Raw genomic sequence first — 21,682 nt, 5'->3', positions numbered from 1 at the left:
TTCTTTTTTCTTAAACTACTTAATTTTTAAAAAAAATTACAATGACAAGTAATACGTCAATGGATGAGATGTCATCAAGTGACGTATTAAGCGCGCAAGTTAATGCCTCCTGTTTTAAAAGCAAGCACAACACAATGCTTTCTTGATGATTATCATACGTTGTCGATTCTGTAACCTTCAACGGTATTACTTTTTGATTCACGTTTCTCTATATCGCCTTAAAGTCAGAAAATTCCAGTGAGAGCTGTCTTTACTGTAAAATGATACAATTTGCCACATTCAATATGGATGCGACGTCGACTCAAAGGTCAGCGTCCAAAACGGTATCTATTTATTTCATCCAATGACGTCCAGTACTGCCTATTGTCGTGTCCCTTCTCATTAGCCATCGTCAGTACGTATAGTCAAATCACCTATCGTATTTCCTATTTGTTTTACATGCTGGCCTATTATAGAGTAGTTGGGTTTAGGCCCATCTGGGTGCTGGGTGGAAGAAATTATGTGGAAAGTCACCAAACGTAATGAGCCAACACCAACCACAATGCATGCAAATTGATGGTTTGCAATATTGTATAGGTCTGTTACATTTTCAGTTTTGTGTTTAGCAAACCAGAACAACTGGATACATACGTTTATAAAACCACTGTATTCTTCGGAACGCAAACAAAACACAGAACGTGTTTTTTGCTACATTAATGAGCATCTTTGCAAAGCAGCAGCAGCATTTATTGGATACCCATGAATGGCATTTTAAGGTTCGTGTAATTTGGCTGTGTAGGTACAATATTTTTTTCCACTACAAATGACACTTGGACTACTAAATATTAAAAGTAAACTGCTACACTAGTAACACTATCAGCGGAGCACTATGGCAAGCCATTTGAGCATTTATTCCAAATCCCTGATATCAAACATAAGTGTGTTACACTAGTTCGATCTCTTTCAGCACTAGTTCGACACTCGGCCACACTAGTGACACCGAATGTCGAACTAGTTGCATACAAACTCCAACTAGTCATTCATTTTCAGCAACATGTCAACTTGTCAATCATGGATTATTCTAACATGTGAATTTGTGACCCGTGATTTCCTGCGCGAGTAAACAAGTGCGAGCTGAAATACTCACTAGTTTACTAGTGGCGGATAAAACAGTAGCTAGTTTACTAGTTAAAGCCCCTTGACGCCTTGATATCTAACTAGTGAGTGTCAAAAATGTTACTTGTTCACTGGTGATGCCCCAAATATTTACTAGTTGCACTAGTGTGACATTTAATGTCACACTAGTTGCACTAGTGTGACATTTAATGTCGCACTAGTTCAACTAGTGAGGTCTAAAATGTTCACTAGTAGAACTAGTGGATGCCAACCTGCTCACTAGTAAGCTAGTTGCACAAAATATAATGAGGAGGTGGGGCAGAAATGTGGCTGCAGGATTCCTATTGGATCTGCAGTTAAAATACACCAATCGGGATTCAGATTTTGTCATAATCACACCCACTTCATTTGCATGTTTTACACTAGTTTACAAGTTGTCCTGAGGATTTGCAGCTAGTTCACTAGAGGATGCCCATTATTGGTTACTTGTCGACGAGTGAATCCAGAAATCCAAACTAGTAAACTAGGTGCAATCGATTTGACCTTACATGTTAACTAGACGGTTTCAAAATGTGAACATGTTCACAAGTCAATGTAGAGATATCCACTAGTTACACTCGTTGGGCTCATTTTCACTGTACTTGTTAACTAGTGATACACATGTTTCCTCACTAGTAAACTAGTTGGGTTCAGTGTGACATACTAGTGAGCTAGTGACACAGATTTTCATATCACTAGTTAACTATCCATCCATCCATTATCCGAACCGCTTGATCCTCACTAGGGTCGCGGGGGGTGCTGGAGCCTATCCCAGCCGTCTTCGGGCAGTAGGCGGGGGACACCCTGAATCGGTTGCCAGCCAATCGCAGGGCACACAGAGACGAACAACCATCCACGCCCACACTCACACCTAGGGACAATTTAGAGCGTCCAATCAACCTGCTATGCATGTTTTTGGAATGTGGGAGGAAACCGGAGCACCCGGAGAAAACCCACGCAGGCCCGGGGAGAACAAGCAAACTCCACACAGGGAGGCCGGAGCTGGAATCGAACCCGGTACCTCTGCACTGTGAAGCCGACGTGCTAACCACTGGACTACCGGGCCGCCATACTAGTTAACTAGTGGAACGTATTTTGTCTCACTTGTCAGGCTCAATGCTGAACATGTATAGACTTTGACTGAACATGTTTGACAAAACTGGGCACTAGGTGACATGTGCACACATCTAGTTTACTAGTGAAATAATCACATTTGGCTAGTTTACATGTTTGGCAGTTACAAAACTTTACAAGTTCACTAGTTGTGCACACATGTCAACTAGTAAGCAATTTTATTTAGCTAGTGCGATGTGCATGCCAGCTAGTATGCCAAAAACATGAGCTAGTGCAACAAAAATCCCTACATGTTAGATATTTGTTGCACTCGTTGTGCACAGTCGCTCACAAGTGCTGATTAACACCAACAAGTGAAAAGAAAAGCCCAACATGTAGGAAAAATGTCAAAAATGTTCAGTCAAACCTTGCACAAGTTCATTTCTTGGTCTGACTAGTGAGACAAAATGCCTCCCACTAGTTAACTAGTTGAATAAACACGAGCGTCTCAAGTGAACTAGTGGGCGTTTTGTGGCTTACATGTCAACTACTAAGCCTCAAAATGATCTTACTAGTGAACTAGTGGGCGTTTTGGGGCATACATGTCAACTAGTAAGCATCAAAATGATCTTACTAGTGAACTAGTGGGCGTTTTGCGGCTTACATGTCAACTAGTAAGCTTCAAAATGATCTTACTAGTGAACTAGTGGGCACATTTATGGCCTTACATGTTCACTAGTAAGCGTCAAGATGATCTTACTAGTGAACTAGTGGGTGTTTTGTGGCTTACATGTTCACTAGTAAGCGTCAAGATGATCTTACTAGTGAACTAGTGGGCACATTTATGGCCTTACATGTTCACTAGTAAGCGTCAAGATGATCTTACTAGTGAACTAGTGGGCGTTTTGTGGCTTACATGTTCACTAGTAAGCGTCAAAATGATCTTACTAGTGAACTAGTGGGCACATTTATGGCCTTCCATGTTCACTAGTAAGCGTCAAGATGATCTTACTAGTGAACTAGTGGGCACATTTATGGCCTTACATGTTCACTAGTAAGCGTCAAAATGATCTTACTAGTGAACTAGTGGGCACATTTATGGCCTTACATGTTCACTAGTAAGCGTCAAAATGATCTTACTAGTGAACTAGTGGGCACATTTATGGCCTTACATGTTCACTAGTAAGCGTCAAAATGATCTTACTAGTGAACTAGTGGGCGTTTTGTGGCTTACATGTTCACTAGTAAGCGTCAAAATGATCTTACTAGTGAACAAGTGGGCAATATGGAATAAATACTCAAAGGGCATCCGTGATTGTATTGTAGACCAATGAGAGCACGTCCGACAGACACGTGGACTTCGGGCAGCCAATCATGATGCATTTCGAGCCAAGAACGGAGGAGAAAACTTTCAGACGCATTGAAAGCTTTTCGGGTAAATATTACTCTTGTTGTTACACACAATGTTGTTTTACGATTATTTTAGGCGGTAAAGTTATGGTGTAAATGTCAAATATGTGGTCAATTTATCAAGATGAAGCCTGCTTAAAAATTTGCTCCAACGATTTCGGAGATTGGTTTGGTTTGGTTTGTTTATTGAACATAAAACATATATACAGTAATAATTTGACAGAAAATAAGGTAGATAAAAAAAGAAAGAAATCAATCTTCATACAACACAGTTATTATGTTCAAGGGAGTAGGAAGAAGTAAAAAACTTATCCAGTCCTGTGATGTGTCTGACTTTGAAAGCAATGGCGGCAGTTCAACGCTGACAGTCGCAGTCGGGTGCAGATTTATTTCGGCAGGACTTTCTCAAATCTGCCGTTTGCTCTGACAGTTCTCTGTCCGACAGTCACATTTTGTCTTATTACTCACAAGCTAATTGACATTTAAAAAAGAGTTAAAGTTAATGTTTGGAACATGATTTTGCTCTTACTGTTTGCTGCCTTAGTTCGTTTGAATTATTCGCTGCCTGCATTACATGAAGTACATTTTTTAATATTCACAAGACTGTAACTGTGCATTATAAATAATGTAACATTTGCACTATGTTTTACTGGATCCAAAACTAAACTAAACTAGGTCCTCGTTTCTGGGAGAGTCCACAGCACCTCCTGCATCACAACCATTCTGCCGGCACACCGCCAGCAGCACGATGTTTCTAACGGTAGCTGGAGGGTGATCAGCTTCATTGAAGAACAGGAGGAGGAGAGGCACAACGTTTGTCATCTGTGATATGTTTTTAGACTTTTCTCCTCATTAAAAAAAACTGTGTATGTTTTGTTAATTTCTTGATATAGTTCTTGTATTTAAATATTTTAACAATCAAATATTTTTCAACTGTGTTTTGGATATGAATTGTATGAAATAAATCAGTGAAGCCCCAATCAAATTCTACTCCATCTAATCTGCTCGATCACACTGCTGTCAAGATGCTGTAAATAATGCCTTCATTCATGATTGTAGAAACCCCAGAACGGTAAACATGTGATTATTTTATTTTAAAATACAAGAAGCCTATGTTTTTCAATTGTGCTCATTTTCGTTGTATTGCACGACAAATATAATAGATGAGCCGGTTTGGGGACATCATCAACCAAGCTGCTGCTCCAATTGCAATGCGATGTCCTGCTCTCCTAGATTCGCATCTACACCACAAATTATAGCATCCTAACTGATTTAGCAACAACTGAAAATTCACATCATTATTTAGGGAGAATATGTTGCAGAACTGTTGCATTATATGGTGCCGTATTAATTTTATTTAGTATAGCATACATATATAAAAGTGGAAAGATACTGTAGAGCTGTACCATTACTCTTTATCTCCGTGTACATAATAAATAAACATCACCTACAGATACATTGACTGGTAAAAATTGCTTGATTCCTTCTGTATACTGCAGATATTACGCAAATGGCGGTAAATAATTGTGAAAGCTCAGAATCAGGTTTTAAAGGGTTAATTTTTTGCTGGGTGGTGCTCTTATCGTGGAGCCAATAGGAGGTGTTCACTTCTGGCACTGTCCTGCCTCCTGATTAGCATTTAGCGTAACTAGTGTGACCAGTGAGCCATTAGTGTTTCACATGTTGTACAAGTGAACATTTTGCCATCACTAGTTAACTAGTTAAATCAAACGACCATTTAACTAGTTGACTAGTGAGTAGGGTGACATCCACTAGTGCGACATTTTGAGTTCACTAGTCGAACTAGTGAAGTCAAAATGTCGCACAAGTGGATCTTTGGGGCATCACTGGTGAGCAAGTAACATTTTTGGACTCACTAGTTGGATATCAAGGCTTTAACGGTCTTAAACTAGTGCACTATCAACGTTTTATCCTCCACTAGTTAACTAATGGATATTTCAGCTCCCACTAGTTAACTAGTGCAGGAAATCATAGGCCACTAGTTAACATGTTAGAACAATCCACGTTTTACTAGTTAACATGTTAACACTTTTTAAACCTTACTAGTAAACTAGTAAGACTTTGAACCTCACTAGTTTGGTCTAGTGGGCCACTAGGGCATAAAAAAGCTGACTAGCTGGGAAGTTCCCTCTGCTTCTGTGCTTCCAGGTGTCACTAGTTAGAATTTTGTCAGCACTAGTTGGACAAAAGTGGCACTAGTTGCCAAAAATGAGTGGCTAGTGAGGATTTCTGTGCAACTAGTTCGACATTCGGTGTCACTAGTGTGGCCGAGTGTCGAACTAGTGCTGAAAGAGATCGAACTAGTGTAACACACTTATGTTTGATATCAGGGATTTGGAATAAATGCTCAAATGGCTTGCCATAGAGCACCACACACTTGTATCGAAATTACCGTCACACGCTTTGCTTCACGAGATTGTTTCCTACAAGTAGAAATAAACGTCACCACGTCAGGAAGTACGTAATTGGAAAGAACGTTCCTAGTAAGACCGTTGTGCCTCAACTCGTGCACTGAATTGTCGACTATGTCTAGGGAGTGGAAAGAGTGCACTAGTAACTAGTACATGTACTTAAAGCCTGAATACCAAGTAGAGATCTGAAATCCAGATCCTGAAAGAAAACGCCGTCACAATTTGGCTTTGCCCCCCGTGCCTCTTCTCAACCGGCAGATGCATCAAAATTTTACTTTCTGGACACCACTGATGTCAAGAATATCGAAAAAAAAACACTGCAAAGGCTTGGCATCTATTCGGTGTCTTTTATTGGTGGATAGTGCTACTAGTAACACAGATCTGTCAAATAGTGAAGGTTTGCCTCGCTTATTTTGTTGTAAATATAATACAGTTTCAACGCTTAACGGCTTTCCATCGGCATTGAATGAGGTGACTATCTTGCTGCCTCTACACTCTTTGTCCCAGTGACGACCAAGTTCGTAGGAGCTACGTCATGTGCACTTCCGCGAATTGTGGCCGTTGAAATGTTTACGGCGAAGCGCTCCACTGTTCCGGCCTCGCACCGCTGCACTTCAACATGAACGTCAACGGGAAGACCCGCGACGCCTTCACTCGGCCCGGCCGTTGTTTCCCGAACACCCTGCTTTCTCCGATTTGGCCTTTTCCCGTTCCTTGGCGCCACTGACTTCCAGTCCCACCGCCATGTCCACGGAGGAGGCGTGGTCACTGCTGGTCTGGACCTTCGCGGCCGTGATCGTCCCGGTCGTCATCACGCTGTGGTGCAGTATCCAACGCTCCAAGCGGAAAACGCACATGAAGCAGTTCTTCCGCCAGAGCAGACATGGCTGGCACTACACGGACTTGTTCAGTAAGCCCACCTACTGCTGCGTGTGTTCCCAGCACATCTTGCAGGGGGCCTTCTGTGATGGCTGCGGCGTGTGCGCTGACGAGCAGTGCTTGCGTCGGGCGGATCGGGAGCTGTCGTGCAAGGAGATTATGGCACCCTCCCGGGCGGACGGAGTAGTGTTCCACCGATGGGTCAGGGGCAACGTGCCCCTGGCCAGCTACTGTGTTGTGTGCAAGCAACAGTGTGGAACGCAGCCGAAGCTCTGTGATCTCAGGTACAGTATGCTCCACTCCGGCATTGTGTGCTCAGAGGTGCGGCACTGCATGATTTGGAAAAATCTAATTTTCTTGACTTTTAATTTTCATTTACGACTAAAGACTGACGCTGGTTTGAATAAATTTGTTTTAAACATGCATGCAAACGTCTATTCACGCCCAACCTCAAGATGATGTAAAACAATAAAGCTGGCCTCAGCTTAACCCATTCAGCAAGGATGCATGAACTTGCTGCTCTATATTCTTAAACATGTCTGTGTATATTATTTTGGTCATTTCTAGATGTGTGTGGTGTCAGACCACAGTGCATGACGAGTGCATGGACAGTCCATTGGATGCAACCCAATGTAACCTGGGCGAATTCCACAACCTCATCATTCCTCCTCATTATCTTTACCAAGTCAACAAGCTCCGCCGTAGACACGCTGACGAGTACAAAAAGGTGGGTGTGTTGTGAGCACATGTGCAAGCATCTCCTCTCACATGATGCTCCAAAGTTTGCTATTTTTATTTTTTTATTTTTGTTAAAGTCACACTGGGGTCATGATCATATTTTGTTTGTAGCTTGCGGTGGACTGTGGGGATGGCTGGACTCCTATTCTGGTTTTGGCCAACACGCGTAGTGGAAACAACATGGGGGAGGCTTTGCTGGGGGAGTTTCGCAGCCTCCTCAACCCCGTGCAGGTCAGTCAGCAGATAATAAATCATTCAATATCAAGGATCTTTGTGTCATGTTTTTTTAAGAATCCAGGAATTCAAGCCCAAGTGTACGTCTTTATATATTTGTTTTGGGGTTTTTTTTCACGTTGGAGCGTAAAGAAGTTATGAAAATAGCTGACACTGAATGAGTCAAACACACTCTCCTTTAGAGCCGCACGATTATGGCCAAAATGATCATCACGATTATTTTTGCTCAATTTCATAACCACAATTATTAATCACAATTACTCCAAATCAGTGGTTCTTAACCTTTTTAGAGGTACCGAACCAATCAGTTAATATGCACATTCACCGAACCCTTCATGAGTGAAAAATAAATGTATATATTTATTACAAATTCAAGATATTTAAAACAAAAAACATTTATTAAAAACAAAAAAGTTAATACAATTTCAAGGGATAAGTATACTTTAATTTTTTTTTTTTTTTAACGACGTACTATCACGACAGTCACATATTGACGACTGAGCAAGCTAAATTTCCCACACCACTGATTGGACAAGCAATGTCATGTTATCATCTACAGCAGGGGTGGGCAATTATTTTCCCGGGGGGGGGGGGGGCCAAATGAGAAGCAGAAAATATTGTGGAGGGCCGGGCCAAAAGTTAGAAATCTACTCCTGATTTCGATTTTATTTCTACGTTGAAATAAGTTAATGGCATTGTTTACAGAAGCTGATAAGAGTATTTATTATTTCTAGATAATGAAAGTGCAGTTATTTCATCAGTGAAATTATGCAAAACAATTCTAATTGTGCAACACTTGTAACTCTTTTTCAGTAAGATGAACCCTACAATGCTTTCTGATTTTAAATTTCCCATGAAGATAGCACAATGTCTTTGTATGCCAGTAATAATGTAACAGAACTCACATTTTTTTTGTCCCAACTGCCAAACAATGTAGAAAAAATATAAGCAAGCATGTTTCAGTGTTTAGATTTTTTTTCTTGTTCAGGAGAGATCAATCTAGCGGCCTGGGGTGGGCAAACCTTTTGGCTCGGGTGCCACATTGATTTCTAAATTTGACAGGTGGACCGGGTCAGCACAAGATACGGTACATATAAAAAATGTATGTGTTGACAGTCCATACCAAACATCAACAGAACAAAAATATTAAAGTATTACAATACCTTTTTTCATACACACAAAAAAAAAATATTTAAATTATTAAATTATTTATAAGAATTGAACCCAATGCACTATAGTTTTAATGAACATCACATGATCAAAATATCCATTTATCCGAACTGCTTCTCCTCACAAGGGTCACAGATGTGTTGGAGCGTATCCCAGCTGCCTTTGGGCAGAAGGTGGGGTACACCCTGAACTGGTTGCCAGCCAATCGCAGGGCACACAGACAAACGACAACCATTCACACTGACAATCACATCTAGTGACAATCTATAATATTCAATTAACCCGTCATGCCTGTTTTTGGAATGTGAGAGGAAATCAGAGGACCCGGAGAAACCCATGCAGGCACGGAGAGAACATGCAAACTCGACACAGGGAGGCCGAAGCCCAGAATCTAACCCTAGACCTCTCGACTGTGAGGCAGGCGTGCTAACCAGTCGATCACCGTGCCGGAGGCACCTGATCAAAATAGTACATAATCATTTAAATTAATCAGATAAAGCAGTTCAGATAAGGGGTGGATGGAAGGAATTTCAGCCACAGGGCAGGCTGTGTAAATAAAGTGGCAAAAATACACAGTAAACTCTTGACATTCACATTCCCGTGACTCACAAAGTTTCAGTTCGTTGCTGTCTTTGCCTTGTTCAACACCCCCAAAACCTCCAGACAAATGCCTTCAAGCTGGTTGGCGCTGATTTCAGTGCTTCTGCCATGTGTTTTTGATTGGCTTCTCTTGCGTAGCGACGAGCTCTTGAAGAAGTCACATGAATTTATGGGGAAAAGGATTTATTAAAAGGATGGATTCATGCCGGCAGATGTGAACAAAGCGTCTTTGGCTTGACCAGCGAGATTGTGATTATACTTGTAACTAATCATTTGTGTCACTGACCGAATGGAGGATTGTAGGATTACTGAATCCAATTTTCATAAGTACGTGTGTGTGTGTGGTTTTTTTTTTCCACAAACACAATTACGCTTGGCAGCCAGGCTCACCCAGTGTAATTTTGACAAATTTGCAGCTCGTCATGGGTGGGAAATATTTACCCCGCCACTGACGAGGTGGCGAACGGGGAGCGTGCACCTTGTTTATCAAGTCAAGTATCAAGTACGGCTTTATTGTCAAATGTGCTGCATGTGTCACAAACAGCACAGATGAAATTTCCTCCCTCTTAAACAGACAAGAGGAGCCGCTGCGGCTTCCTGCGCCACCATCAAAAGAACACTTGACATAAAATGACAAAATAATACAACAGAACACATAAAACAGACAGTCGTGCCATCTTAACCACTTTTCCTCCATTCACTTTGTTGTTTGAAGGAGTAATAGATGAAAGAGGAGCGAATCAAAGTGTCCTTTTCAGTGGATCAAAGACGTCATGCTGAAATGTGCACACGTCTGCTACAAGCTAAGCTTGAAAGCAACAAGAAGCTGTAGCATCCATTAATGAAAAAGAGAGATTGGCTCTCTTCTCCTGTCCCATGTAAATCCGCTTCAATTCCAAGCCGCGACTCCATTTATATTTATACACAGTATGTGACAAATGCCGTATGTTGGACCCACTGTATGTTCAAGTGGCCTCTTCTCCTTCTCAGGTTTTTGACCTGTCTCAGCTTGCACCCGCCAAGGCCCTTCAGCTCTGCACCCTGCTCCCCCCTGGCTGTGTCAGGGTGCTGGTGTGCGGCGGTGATGGCACAGTGGGATGGGTGCTCGATGCCATTGACAGTATGAAGCTGAAGGTGACAGAGAGTGCACACGACGTCCATTCTTAGCATTGTTTTTAGCAAGTTGCTGATCTCAAAATGAAATGCATCATTATGTAAATACTTCTTTTCAGTCTAGTGAAATGGGCGGCCCGGTAGTCCAGTGGTTAGCACGTCGACTTCACAGTGCAGAGGTACCGGGTTCGATTCCAGCTCCGGCCTCCCTGTGTGGAGTTTGCATGTTCTCCCCGGGCCTGCGTGGGTTTTCTCCGGGTACTCCGGTTTCCTCCCACATTCCAAAAACATGCACGGCAGGCTGATTGAACGCTCTAAATTGTCCCTGGGTGTGAATGTGAGTGTGGATGGTTGTTCGTCTCTGTGTGCCCTGCGATTGGCTGGCAACCGATTCGGGGTGTCCCCCGCCGACTGCCCGAAGACAGCTGGGATAGGCTCCAGCACCCCCCGCGACCCTAGTGAGGATCAAGCGGTTCGGAAAATGGATGGATGGATGGAGTCTAGTGAAATGTTCCCCACCTGGGGCCTTCAAGTCTAATATTGATGGGGAGCCAGTTGTTTTTTTTCTCCACACCTCCCCCTTGGTGGTGTTTGTCTGAATATTTGCTATCTCTTGGCCAGGGTCAAGACCAGTTCATTCCAAGAGTGACCATCCTCCCTCTCGGAACAGGAAATGACCTTTCCAACACTTTGGGCTGGGGTGCGGGCTATGCTGGGGAGATCCCCGTGGAACAGGTTCTCCGCAACATCCTGGATGCTGGGGTGGTCAAAATGGACAGGTGGGGTCTTAAGAACATATTACCTGCAGATACTTTGTCAAGTCTTGCTATTGTCAGATGTTCCACAAACTGTATAATCGGTAGTCTCCAACTCCGACAAAATGTGATGACCTAAAAATTGCAATTCCTTAAAATGCAGCTGCCCGGGCTATGATCGTTCAGAAACATCAAAAATGTCATGGCATTTTTGATGTTTCTGACATCAAAAGGCATTTTTGATGTCGAATCAGGATCCAGACCATCCACAGAATAAGCGAAATCTATGATATACAGCTGCGGAAAAAAATGACACTGCTCCTTTTTTCTTCTGTTTAATGTTCGTTGTAAAAGCCTAGTACAGCTAAAGGTAGATTTGTTTTGACCATTACGTCAATAAAACCGAAAAAGGCATGTGAGAGTTGAATTGACGAGTTGATCGTGACATTTTTCCAAATGTTTTCTGGATAATGACCAAAGTCACTTCATCATTTGTTTCATAAATAAGATTTGTCCGCTTTGCGTTGACAGAACATCTAGCCCTTGTTTTCTGTAGTCTTAAAAGACAAGATGATAGAGGATTGAGATGTTCACTATCTTTTGACTCTCTTGAGCAATAATGAGGCTGAACTTGAAGCGCTTCCTGCTTTCTCTTCATCTTTCAAATGTACACGATTGAACACAACCACCAACTAGTGGCCAAAAGTTGCATTCCAAACAAGAAAGAAAATTCATAGTCAAAACGGAACAAAAAAAAAAGCAATCGCAAAATTGCGACCCGAACCCGTGATGAAGGCTGGTTTATTTCCGAAACATTTTGCATCACGACTTCTGTCATAAATGAGACGTGCTTTGCTCTTTTTGCCTGAAATGTGTTGAGTGATCGGGCTGACCTTAACCACGGTAAAAACAAGCTGAATAGTGAGAACGTTTTTTGACACAACACTATGGCGGGTCTTCTTTTCTATTGGGATTTATACAATAATCCTATATAATCTTAATCCTAAACAAAGAATGTAGTGCAACTATAGCAAGATTCCCGCATCCTAAACAATAAATCTGCCCTAGCTCCATTTTGGCATTGTTTTCAACTTTGCGCGATGACTGACTAGATCATCATTTTCAGATGGAAAGTGCAAGTGTCTTCTAAAGGCCTCTCTATTCGAAAACCAAAGGTAAGTGGGAAATGTATTGGAATCGATGCCCGTGTATTTCTGTATTCTTCTGACAAATGAAACGCCCTTTTATGGACCAGAGCAAGTCAGCTCCCCCCAAATTTACTCACTGGAAAATAGCCCCGCTGTGACAGAGTAAAATGAGATCTTTCTCGTCGTCGTCTTTTTCGCCCTGCAAATATATCAGCTTTGTGTTCAATAAACAAGCCCAGATTTCACACAGAGTTAAGTGCACTTGTAACTAAACTGAGAGCAGACACGATCATTATTTCAGTACAGTATGCCTACTCTTTATATTTTTGTTAGCTCTGAGATCTTTGTCATGAAAACTAGAGACCTTGGCCGAACAAAGGTCATTTTCCAACTGGTTTAATCAATACCCCCCTAAATCAAAGCCTTCATAAATAGATCTTATATGGCGCACATAGACGGAGGTGTTTCTATAAACCCATAAAGAGAAACAAGCGAGTCAAAATCTGCAGAGGTATGCAGGTCTGTAAATTTTGCCGGTTCGTCGTTCGCCAGCGGCCGGTCAACCCGCCGTCGGTCCGTCATTATTTCAAGCCGAACCAAAACTGTAATCGTGAATCGGTCACTCGGTCATCGTTATATTGACCGTGCTTACGTCATCCCTAAATTCTTGAAACCTAAGGGTACTCCGAGGGTACTGTTTAATGCAAAGGGATACTAATTCAATACACACTTCTGGAAAAATGAATGTGCTTGAATTACCTTTAATTACGTTGTTAGTAATGAATACTCATCCATGTAAAGACACTGAACAACTTATTTCTCACAACATTGAAACACCATTTTTCTTTTCATGAATCTCTGAAGTGTGAAGGTATTTAAAAGATCACTTCTAAATCATTCCTAGAAAGTCCCCATCTCCCATCGCTGGTGAGCTATTTTTGGGAAAAGGGCCATAGGCTGCTCATGTGGTTGTTGGGGGGCTCCCTGATGCCCACGGGTTGGTGACCCCTGCTCTTCACACCGTTATTCCAAACAGCTTTTATACGGTGGATGATACTTGCTGCTTGGATAATATTGTTGTTTGAACATGCTGAGACAACTGTTCAATTGTTTTCGTGTTTGTAGTTGTAAATAGAGATCATTATTTCCGTTCCTGTTGGGGTTCATCATACCATGAGTCCGTCAAGGAATCCAACACATTTTTTCTTGTGTAACTACTCGTACGGTCTACTTTGGCCAAAACTAGAACAGCAAGCTAATACATTTTTGTTGTTGTTCTGTCAAAAGCTTATTCCTATTTTTTTAATTCATAATTGAAAAATGACACAAGCTTGATATTTCATCAGCCCAAAATCGGGTGCTAGCAAGACGGTGACCACCACGTCTTTCAAAACTGTCAATGGACTATCATAACATGGTTTTGCAGAAATTTTGCACATCATTTGCAATGTTCGAGGCAGCTTTTGTAAAGGCAAAAAAAGACTCCCACATAATTCATTCCTTCAAATGGGATTAACAAGTTATGCTACGTATTTGTTTTTAACACGGCATACATAGAAGGAGTGGCAAGGTTTAGATCAAGTGGCTGTTGAGTATTCGGAAGATTGTTACTGGGTCAGTCCGAAAGCGCATTATTTAGTCAAACTCATTTGGCTCCTGATGTCACGTCATCTGTGTATCCAGAATATATCCAGAAATAATATCCAGTGACCTTATTATAACAAACTGGAGTGTGCATTTAACAGCCCTCATACTTCCCTCAGGTTCTGTCCATGAACAACTACTTCTCTGTGGGTCCCGACGCTCTGATGGCGCTCAATTTCCACACACATCGTGAAAAGACGCCCTCTTTCTTTTCCAGTCGTATCATCAACAAGGTCAGAGCAGCTTCATTTGCATTCCGCCGGTCATAAGCAAAACCTGGTCATGTTTTTTGCGTCATGACTTCACCACCGCTAACCATCGTGTCTTTTGTCTTTCTTTCACCAATCAGGCTGTGTATTTCTTGTATGGCACAAAGGACTGTTTGGTGCAGGAATGTAAAGATCTGGATAAGAGGATTGAGGTACAGCGGCTTTGCTCACGATTTCAAACGTCATGTTTACTGCACCAAAAAAATGTTGCTGTTTTTAACCCACAAAGTGAACGTGTCGTTGCTTGAATGATCTGTTGGCACATGTGAATGCTTCGTGACAGTATCTCTGTATGCTCTGCAATAGACTGGCAACCAGTCACCAACTTTTTTTAAAATGAAGTGGGAGCTACTTCTTGGCTTGTAATTTGTGCGAAGGGCCACTAATAGATATATCGGAATTAATCGTTTAATCGATCATCAAAATAATCGTCAAAGTATTTTTGATGACAGATTCATCATTGAGACTCAGGCATTGTTTCCCTTAACGTTGTTGCTATTTTCTGACTTCGGCCTCACAAAAGTCAATATTCTCAGATTTCTGTTGTCCTCCATGAAAGAAGACTGAATGCCGTTTTTCTTTTTGATGAAAAGACATTCACAAACATTTGCTATTGCTTTGGAAAACAGTGATGAACAGGTTTCCCTGTAATCTGAAATGTGATTCACCAAAGCAGTAACGCAATCATATTTTAAAAATATTGTCAGTTCAAAATAATCAATATGTGCAGTCATATTAGAATAGCCTTTGATTGATTGAAATGAAATAAAATGGATTGGTTTAAATTTAATAGAATAATCAATTCTATAAATATTAAATTGTGTCAGCCCTAGTTGCCTGATTAATACACGCTTCTAAACAAGTTTGCTCAAACTGCCTTTAATCATGTTATGAACGATATTCACTTCTGTGAAGGCATTCTGATCATGTTAACGATTTCTAACAATGACAAAAAAATGGATGAATATCTATTGGCACCATTTAATTCTATAAATCTTTGCCAGTGTATGCGTCTTCAAATAGTCACTTTGATAACATTCTGAGAAAATCACAAAGTCCTATCGCTGCTGAGCTATTTATGGAGGAGGCATGCGGATTTATGTGGTCCTTGGGGGCTACCACGTTGGTGGTCCCTGGTCTAGGGTGTACTAGTGATGGGAAAATGAAGCTTCAAATTTGCTTCATGAACCTTTTTTAAAAAAATTTTTTTTAAATTCCTCTGGCACTTCAACATGGGGCTGCACATACACTAACCATTTCTTAAAACCATTTATTTTAACCAACAGGGCCATCTAAACACCAACTGATTCATGAAGCAAATTTGAAGCTTCATTTTGCCTTCACAATCACCTTTAGTCAGCTGGATTGGCTGTCAGACACCTGTGACACTAGTATGGTGTAAAAAATGGATGGATGGATACATTTTAAACTCCGCCGCCTATATATTAGGTCCTACTGCTCAGTCTAACGGGGTCCAATATAAGGCCTTTATGAAAGCCTCTGCCTTAGAAAATAATGATACAGAGTTATGAATTCCTCAGTGTGTTTATCACTGTGGTCGTAGTTTGCAGTGGTGCTGGGAATGTTTTGACTCCCACATTGGCACGAGAGAGGCAAAATATCAGAAACTCCTCTCAGTAAGGCACGGCACAGTTCTACACTATAAACTACAAAAAACAACTGAAGTCATTCATTGGTCTGAAAGACCCTACAGGCATGTTTCTTAACATTGTTTTGCACATATGGTTTATGTACATTGTGTTTGTTCCCATCACAGCTAGAGCTTGATGGTGAGCGAGTTGCGTTGCCCAGCTTGGAAGGAATCATTGTTTGTAACATTGGCTACTGGGGGGGTGGCTGCAGACTCTGGGAGGGAATGGGCGACGAGCCCTGCCCCCCCACACGGTAAGATAAGCATCAGCATATATCACAGCTAATTTCTCCGGTTAGCCTTCTGGCTCACCTGCTCTCAGTTCCCGTGGTAACAAGCAACGATTGCTGTCTGTGTGGCAGGTTGGATGACGGTCTGCTGGAGGTGATGGGTGTGTTTGGCTCCTTCCACTGTGCTCAGATCCAGGTCAAGCTGGCCAACCCAGTGCGACTGGGACAGGCCCACACTGTCAGGGTGAGGCCACACTGCACACATGAGTGCCATTCTCCTGCTGTATTTGCAACACTTGACTCATTTAATGCCCGCCGTTTGCAATAATCACAACCCTAGTGTGTCAGCAGTTTTAGAGCATTTTGACTGATCTTTCAAACCCCACTCAATATTGGGTTCTATGATTATTTTTACATTGAATCTACCAAATGAAAGAATAAACTTTTCTTTCACTCCCAAAAAGTTTGATTCAACCTTTTTCCGTTCTGTTCTCATCAGCAGTAGAACAGCAGTAAGTTTCAGGAAATTCACCCGCTCTGCCCAAAATCAGGAGAAAAAAATTGCTTCTTGTGTGCACAAACATCAAGCAAAATACTGACTTGGATGTTAATATTTTTGCCAATATTTTTCTAATGTCTGGACCGAGCTTTGATTCCACAAAGCGGCTAATTTATCATTTAGGAATGATTTTTGAATGCAAAATAATCTATTTAGTCAAACACAAGCACTAATTATACAACTAGGATGGCTCATCAGCCATTCGAGGCTGTTCATGAGATGACCTTGTCATATTTCAAAGATGGCGGTTGTACTATTTTTTTTTTCATTCATGGCACACACATACTGTGTGATATAGATGAATGTTCTCTCTTGAAACGTATGCCTCAGATTGTCCAACTACAAGACTGCTGATTGTCTCCTGGTTGCAATAACAGGAAAACACCCCTCCCCTTATTTCAAGCAGTTGGCAAACAGATGGGATTCTTAATCTAAAATGGTGAACCACTACCCTCTCCTGGTGGTTTGGGCAATTGCCACTCCTCAAATGCTTAAGATAACGTTTATTTGTCCCACACTGGGGAAATTTGCAGTCTACAGCAGCAAAATTGGGGTTGGGGGGTAGAAAAGAAAAAAACAAAGTGTTGCATGCACAAAATAAATAAATGTTTCAGAAAAAGAACTGTATACAGTATAGAATGCTATATAAATATAAGACATGCAGTTTAAAGGGCAAGCAAGCACATCAGACTCGATCAGTCAACCACTCCCAATGGAAAAAAACGACGCAGCACGACCATGGCACTGAATGTTTTGCTTCTAATGGATGAATTCATTTGTTCTTGTGAAAGAATGAGTTAAGCTGGTAATGTTTTCCTCTCCAGCTGGTCCTTAAGAGCTCCACGATGCCAATGCAAGTGGACGGCGAGCCGTGGGCGCAAGGCCCGTGCACCATCACCATCACCCATAAGACGCAAGCTCCCATGCTGTACCACAGCTCAGAGCAGACGGATGATGATGACGACGGCGACTCGAGCGCCTCTGAGACCGAGAGCCCCACCCCTCAGGATTCACCCAGGCCCCCCGGGGCAGCGACCGCTCGTGCTTGACTCATCCCCCATCCAGCAGATTTTCCAAATACTCTGTCATCACATGCAATCTGTGTTTCATCGGTTCTTTCCATTGACAATTGCCAATTGAAATGGGCGCTCACACTTAGGGACAATTTAGTGTTCAATCAATCAGCCTGCCATGCTTTTTGGAATGTGGGAGGAAACCGGAGTACCCGGAGAAAATCCACACAGCCCCGAGAAGACCATGCAAACTCCACACAGGAAGGCTGGAGCCAGGATCGAACCCCGACCTCTGCACTGTGAGGTCGACACGCTAACCACTGGATCACCGGCCTGCCCATGGCAGTGTTACTTCAAAGAAATGTGATCGCACCAAGTTGATAAGAACGGCAGTACACTGCAGGTTAGTTAAAAATAAGCAGCTATCTTAAACGTTCAATTTGACGCACGTAAGCACAAGCACATTACAAATACCGAGCAATGTGCACGCTTTCACGGCCGCTGGAGAGAGACATGACAGTCCTCGATGGCCAGGCAGCCTTCTTGCCAGTGGCGGAGGAATTCCACGCCCACTCAATTCAGGGTCTTCAGTATTTCCTTTTATGAATGTAAAAGTGTTGTAAAGTGGAATGTGACACAAGTGTCACTTTTCATCACCAAGATGCGAGTATAAAAGCGGTTGAAATCACTTTTATAGTCCAAAATAGTCAGTGAAGATCCTGAAGCTCAAGCTAATGGTGTCAGCTCAGTGTCGTATTTATAATGCAACACTTGACTAAAAAAAATCAATAACCAATCGAAAATGGAACTAACAAATGATACACAGATTAAATCTACTTTAAATTCTTTTTATTTCTTTCCTTGTATTTTAAATTCCTCCTTTCCAACAGCCAAGTCAGGTGAGGTTGCATGGGAAAGAGATTGCTGTAGTACTGTACTTGCACTTTCCCACGTGGTGTCCTAATTGCCAACTAAATTGCGTTAATTTATGTTCTTTGAATCGAGACACATTGCCATTTTACATCTGCACAGATTGGAGAGCTCTAACGTGTTGGGCTTTAACCCCTCCAAGCTGCAGGCAATGTTGGGTTACATACAATTGATACCATTTTGAAGTTACGAGGACTAAAATCACAAATTAAGCAAGTGAGACAGATTGGACGCCAACAATTTTTTAAAATACTAAAAGTATTTCTCCGGCTTTAAAGAAAAAGCATCATGACAAAACATGGCTATTCTTTTTTTTGGTGGCAAGGGGGGTAATGCTGAAAAACAATTATTGGTTGAATTTAACCATTATCTTGACAGGCAACATTATTTATTTTGCTTTTGTGGACCATTTTACACATCAATCACTGCTGGTAAAATCGCCAAATGGTTGCTTGGAGAGAAAGTAAACTTTAATTCATATCCAGTAGCTCCTTTCCCAAGGACTCTTGGTTTGTTTGTTTGTTTGTTTATTGAACATAAAACATATATACAGTAATAATTTGACAGAAAATAAGGTAGATAAAAAAAGTAAAAAGAAAGAAATCAATCTTCATTCAACACAGTTATTATGTTCAAGGGAGTAGGAAGAAGTAAAAAACTTATCGTTCATAGGCTCTGCACAGCTGTATTCAAGTAAACATTTGATTTATATTGGTGACATATTTTATCAAGATGTTTATTTTCCTGTTGCTAAGGCCATATTTTAAATGATAGCCTCCAGTAATAGTCAATCCATGCCTCTTTCTGGAATGTGCACATCGTTGGCTTTTAAAACTTGTGTAAGACCACCTAGTATGACTTAGGCATCCGCGTTTACCAGTATTTGTTCCGCTGCACTGATTTTTTTTTTTTTTTTACTAGTTTCGTGTTTGTGGCAGATTTTTAGCCATGTTTGCGTCAGGGCTTTTGTCTCCACCCCACAACCCCTGCCCCAAGAACGTCGAGCAACAAACAAGCCGATGGAAATGTCTCGGGGTCTAATGACACAGCGACAAATGAATCGACGACATCTAAACACCAACTGATTCATGAAGCAAATTTGAAGCTTCATTTTCCCTTCATAATTGCCTTTAGTCAGCTGGATTGGCTGTCAGACACCTGTGACATTAGTATGGTGTAGAAAATGAATGGATGAATTTTAAACTCCGCTGCCTTTATATTAGGTACCCCTGCTTAATCTGACGGCGTCCAATATAAGGCCTTTCTGAAAGCCTCTGCCTTAGAAAATAATGCTCCAGAGCAGTGGTTCTTAACCAGGGTTCGATCGAACCCAAGGGGTTCGGTGAATCGGTCTCAGGGGTTTGACCTCGCGGGTTCTAACGTCACAGCGAAAAGTGAATTGCCGACATTAGACCTAGGAGTTTAGTTCATAGTCTTATGGTGCCAAAGCATCGTTCAACAATGATAACACAAAAATGCTTGCAACACTGACTCACATGGCTGCTAGCTTGCCTAATATTTTTTTTGTTTTTGGGGTGAAGAGCCCCGGAATGTATGAATGTGATTGTACTGGTTATTCAGAATCTCCCTACTCAACTGTGTGCTTTTTGAATTTTGAAGCAGTATTTGTATAAAATATTTTTAGACAAAATGAGTGATATTCTTGTCATATTGTGTATCAAATTTGATTCCCCTAGCCTAGCTTATACACATTGATTTTTTTTTTTTTGCATTCAAAATATGTATTTGTGCATTTTCACCATGATGTTTTATATATAGACATCTACAGTATTAACAGGTGTTGGTTTACTCTGTCGAATATCCATCTGAACCTAAGGACCGATAGTATTGTGTATGATTCTTTTAGTTTGAAACTGTCCTGTAGATGGAGAAAATAACCAGTTTGCCTCTGCTCGTAAAACAGAAATGAAAATGCAAGTGCAGTGATAGTGTTGGTTGTGAATGGAAGTGTTTAATTTTAGAACAGTAGGAAGGTTCTGTGAATTTGTTACTTTGGATGTTATCATCTGACTGGCTTGAATGTAAATTAGGTGATGTTTATGGATTTAGATTATTTTCCCATAAATATTTTCACATTAAAGTTGTATTGTTGTCACTCGTCGTGCAATGGGAAATGAAAAATCTAAAATCTAATTGAAAAATAGGCTGTGTTGTCATTGTATGATTACGAAGTATTCATGTTGGGTGGGAGCCATGTCATCGCTTGGTTAAATGGACTATCAGTGGAGGTTTCCTGGATGAGTCACACCTTTAAGCATACCAGCATATCACAGTGGTAGGAGTTTCGTCGCATGTACTCAACATAAATATTGAGGTAATAGAGTATGTCCCTGCTATTAAATGAAATCCCCCCCCCCTCCACACACCCAAAAAAACAGCATAGAACAACATAGGTTGTCACGCTATACAGTATGCTGGTTTTACTGTGTTTTTGTGTTGATTTTGCTGGTACACCTGCAAGACAACCACAAAAACACTGCAAAAGCGTTTTTTTTTCCAACATGGATACAAACAGCATCGCTGTGTGTATCTAGGCCAGTGGTTCTTAACCTTGTTCGAGGTACTGAACCCAACCACTTCAAATGCATATTCACCGAACCCTTCATGAGTGAAAAAAAAAAATCTGTTTTACAAGTTCAAGACATAAAAGAACGCATTCATTAAAACCAGAAAAAAAAACCCTAAATGACAAAATGAAC

The 21,682-nt window shown here is 41.3% G+C and overlaps 1 protein-coding gene and 1 long non-coding RNA gene across 2 annotated transcripts; both read left to right on the top strand.

Annotated features, from left to right (window-relative positions):
* Window positions 1-3,502: 3,502 nt before the first annotated feature.
* Window positions 3,503-5,053, top strand: LOC147200664 (uncharacterized). The gene is made up of 2 exons (XR_015101718.1): window positions 3,503-3,622; window positions 4,273-5,053. It is a non-coding gene; the product is annotated as an uncharacterized LOC147200664 (long non-coding RNA).
* A 1,509-nt stretch (window positions 5,054-6,562) lies between these two features.
* On the top strand, window positions 6,563-21,063 carry dgke (diacylglycerol kinase, epsilon). The gene is made up of 11 exons (XM_086120684.1): window positions 6,563-7,192; window positions 7,476-7,635; window positions 7,758-7,877; window positions 10,641-10,784; window positions 11,385-11,542; window positions 12,645-12,693; window positions 14,430-14,543; window positions 14,660-14,731; window positions 16,357-16,484; window positions 16,593-16,704; window positions 17,844-21,063. The coding sequence occupies exons 1-11, from the start codon at window positions 6,774-6,776 to the stop codon at window positions 18,066-18,068; spliced, it is 1,701 nt and encodes a 566-aa protein (XP_085976810.1). The 5' UTR covers window positions 6,563-6,773; the 3' UTR covers window positions 18,069-21,063.
* The last annotated feature ends 619 nt before the right edge of the window (window positions 21,064-21,682 follow it).

This window comes from Hippocampus guttulatus, chromosome 9, assembly GCF_054856545.1.
Source record: "Hippocampus guttulatus isolate MCC_2025c chromosome 9, RoL_Hgut_1.0, whole genome shotgun sequence".
NCBI lineage: Eukaryota > Metazoa > Chordata > Actinopteri > Syngnathiformes > Syngnathidae > Hippocampus > Hippocampus guttulatus.
Note: the sequence above shows the minus strand (reverse complement) of the source record. Positions and strands in the feature narration are given on the sequence as shown.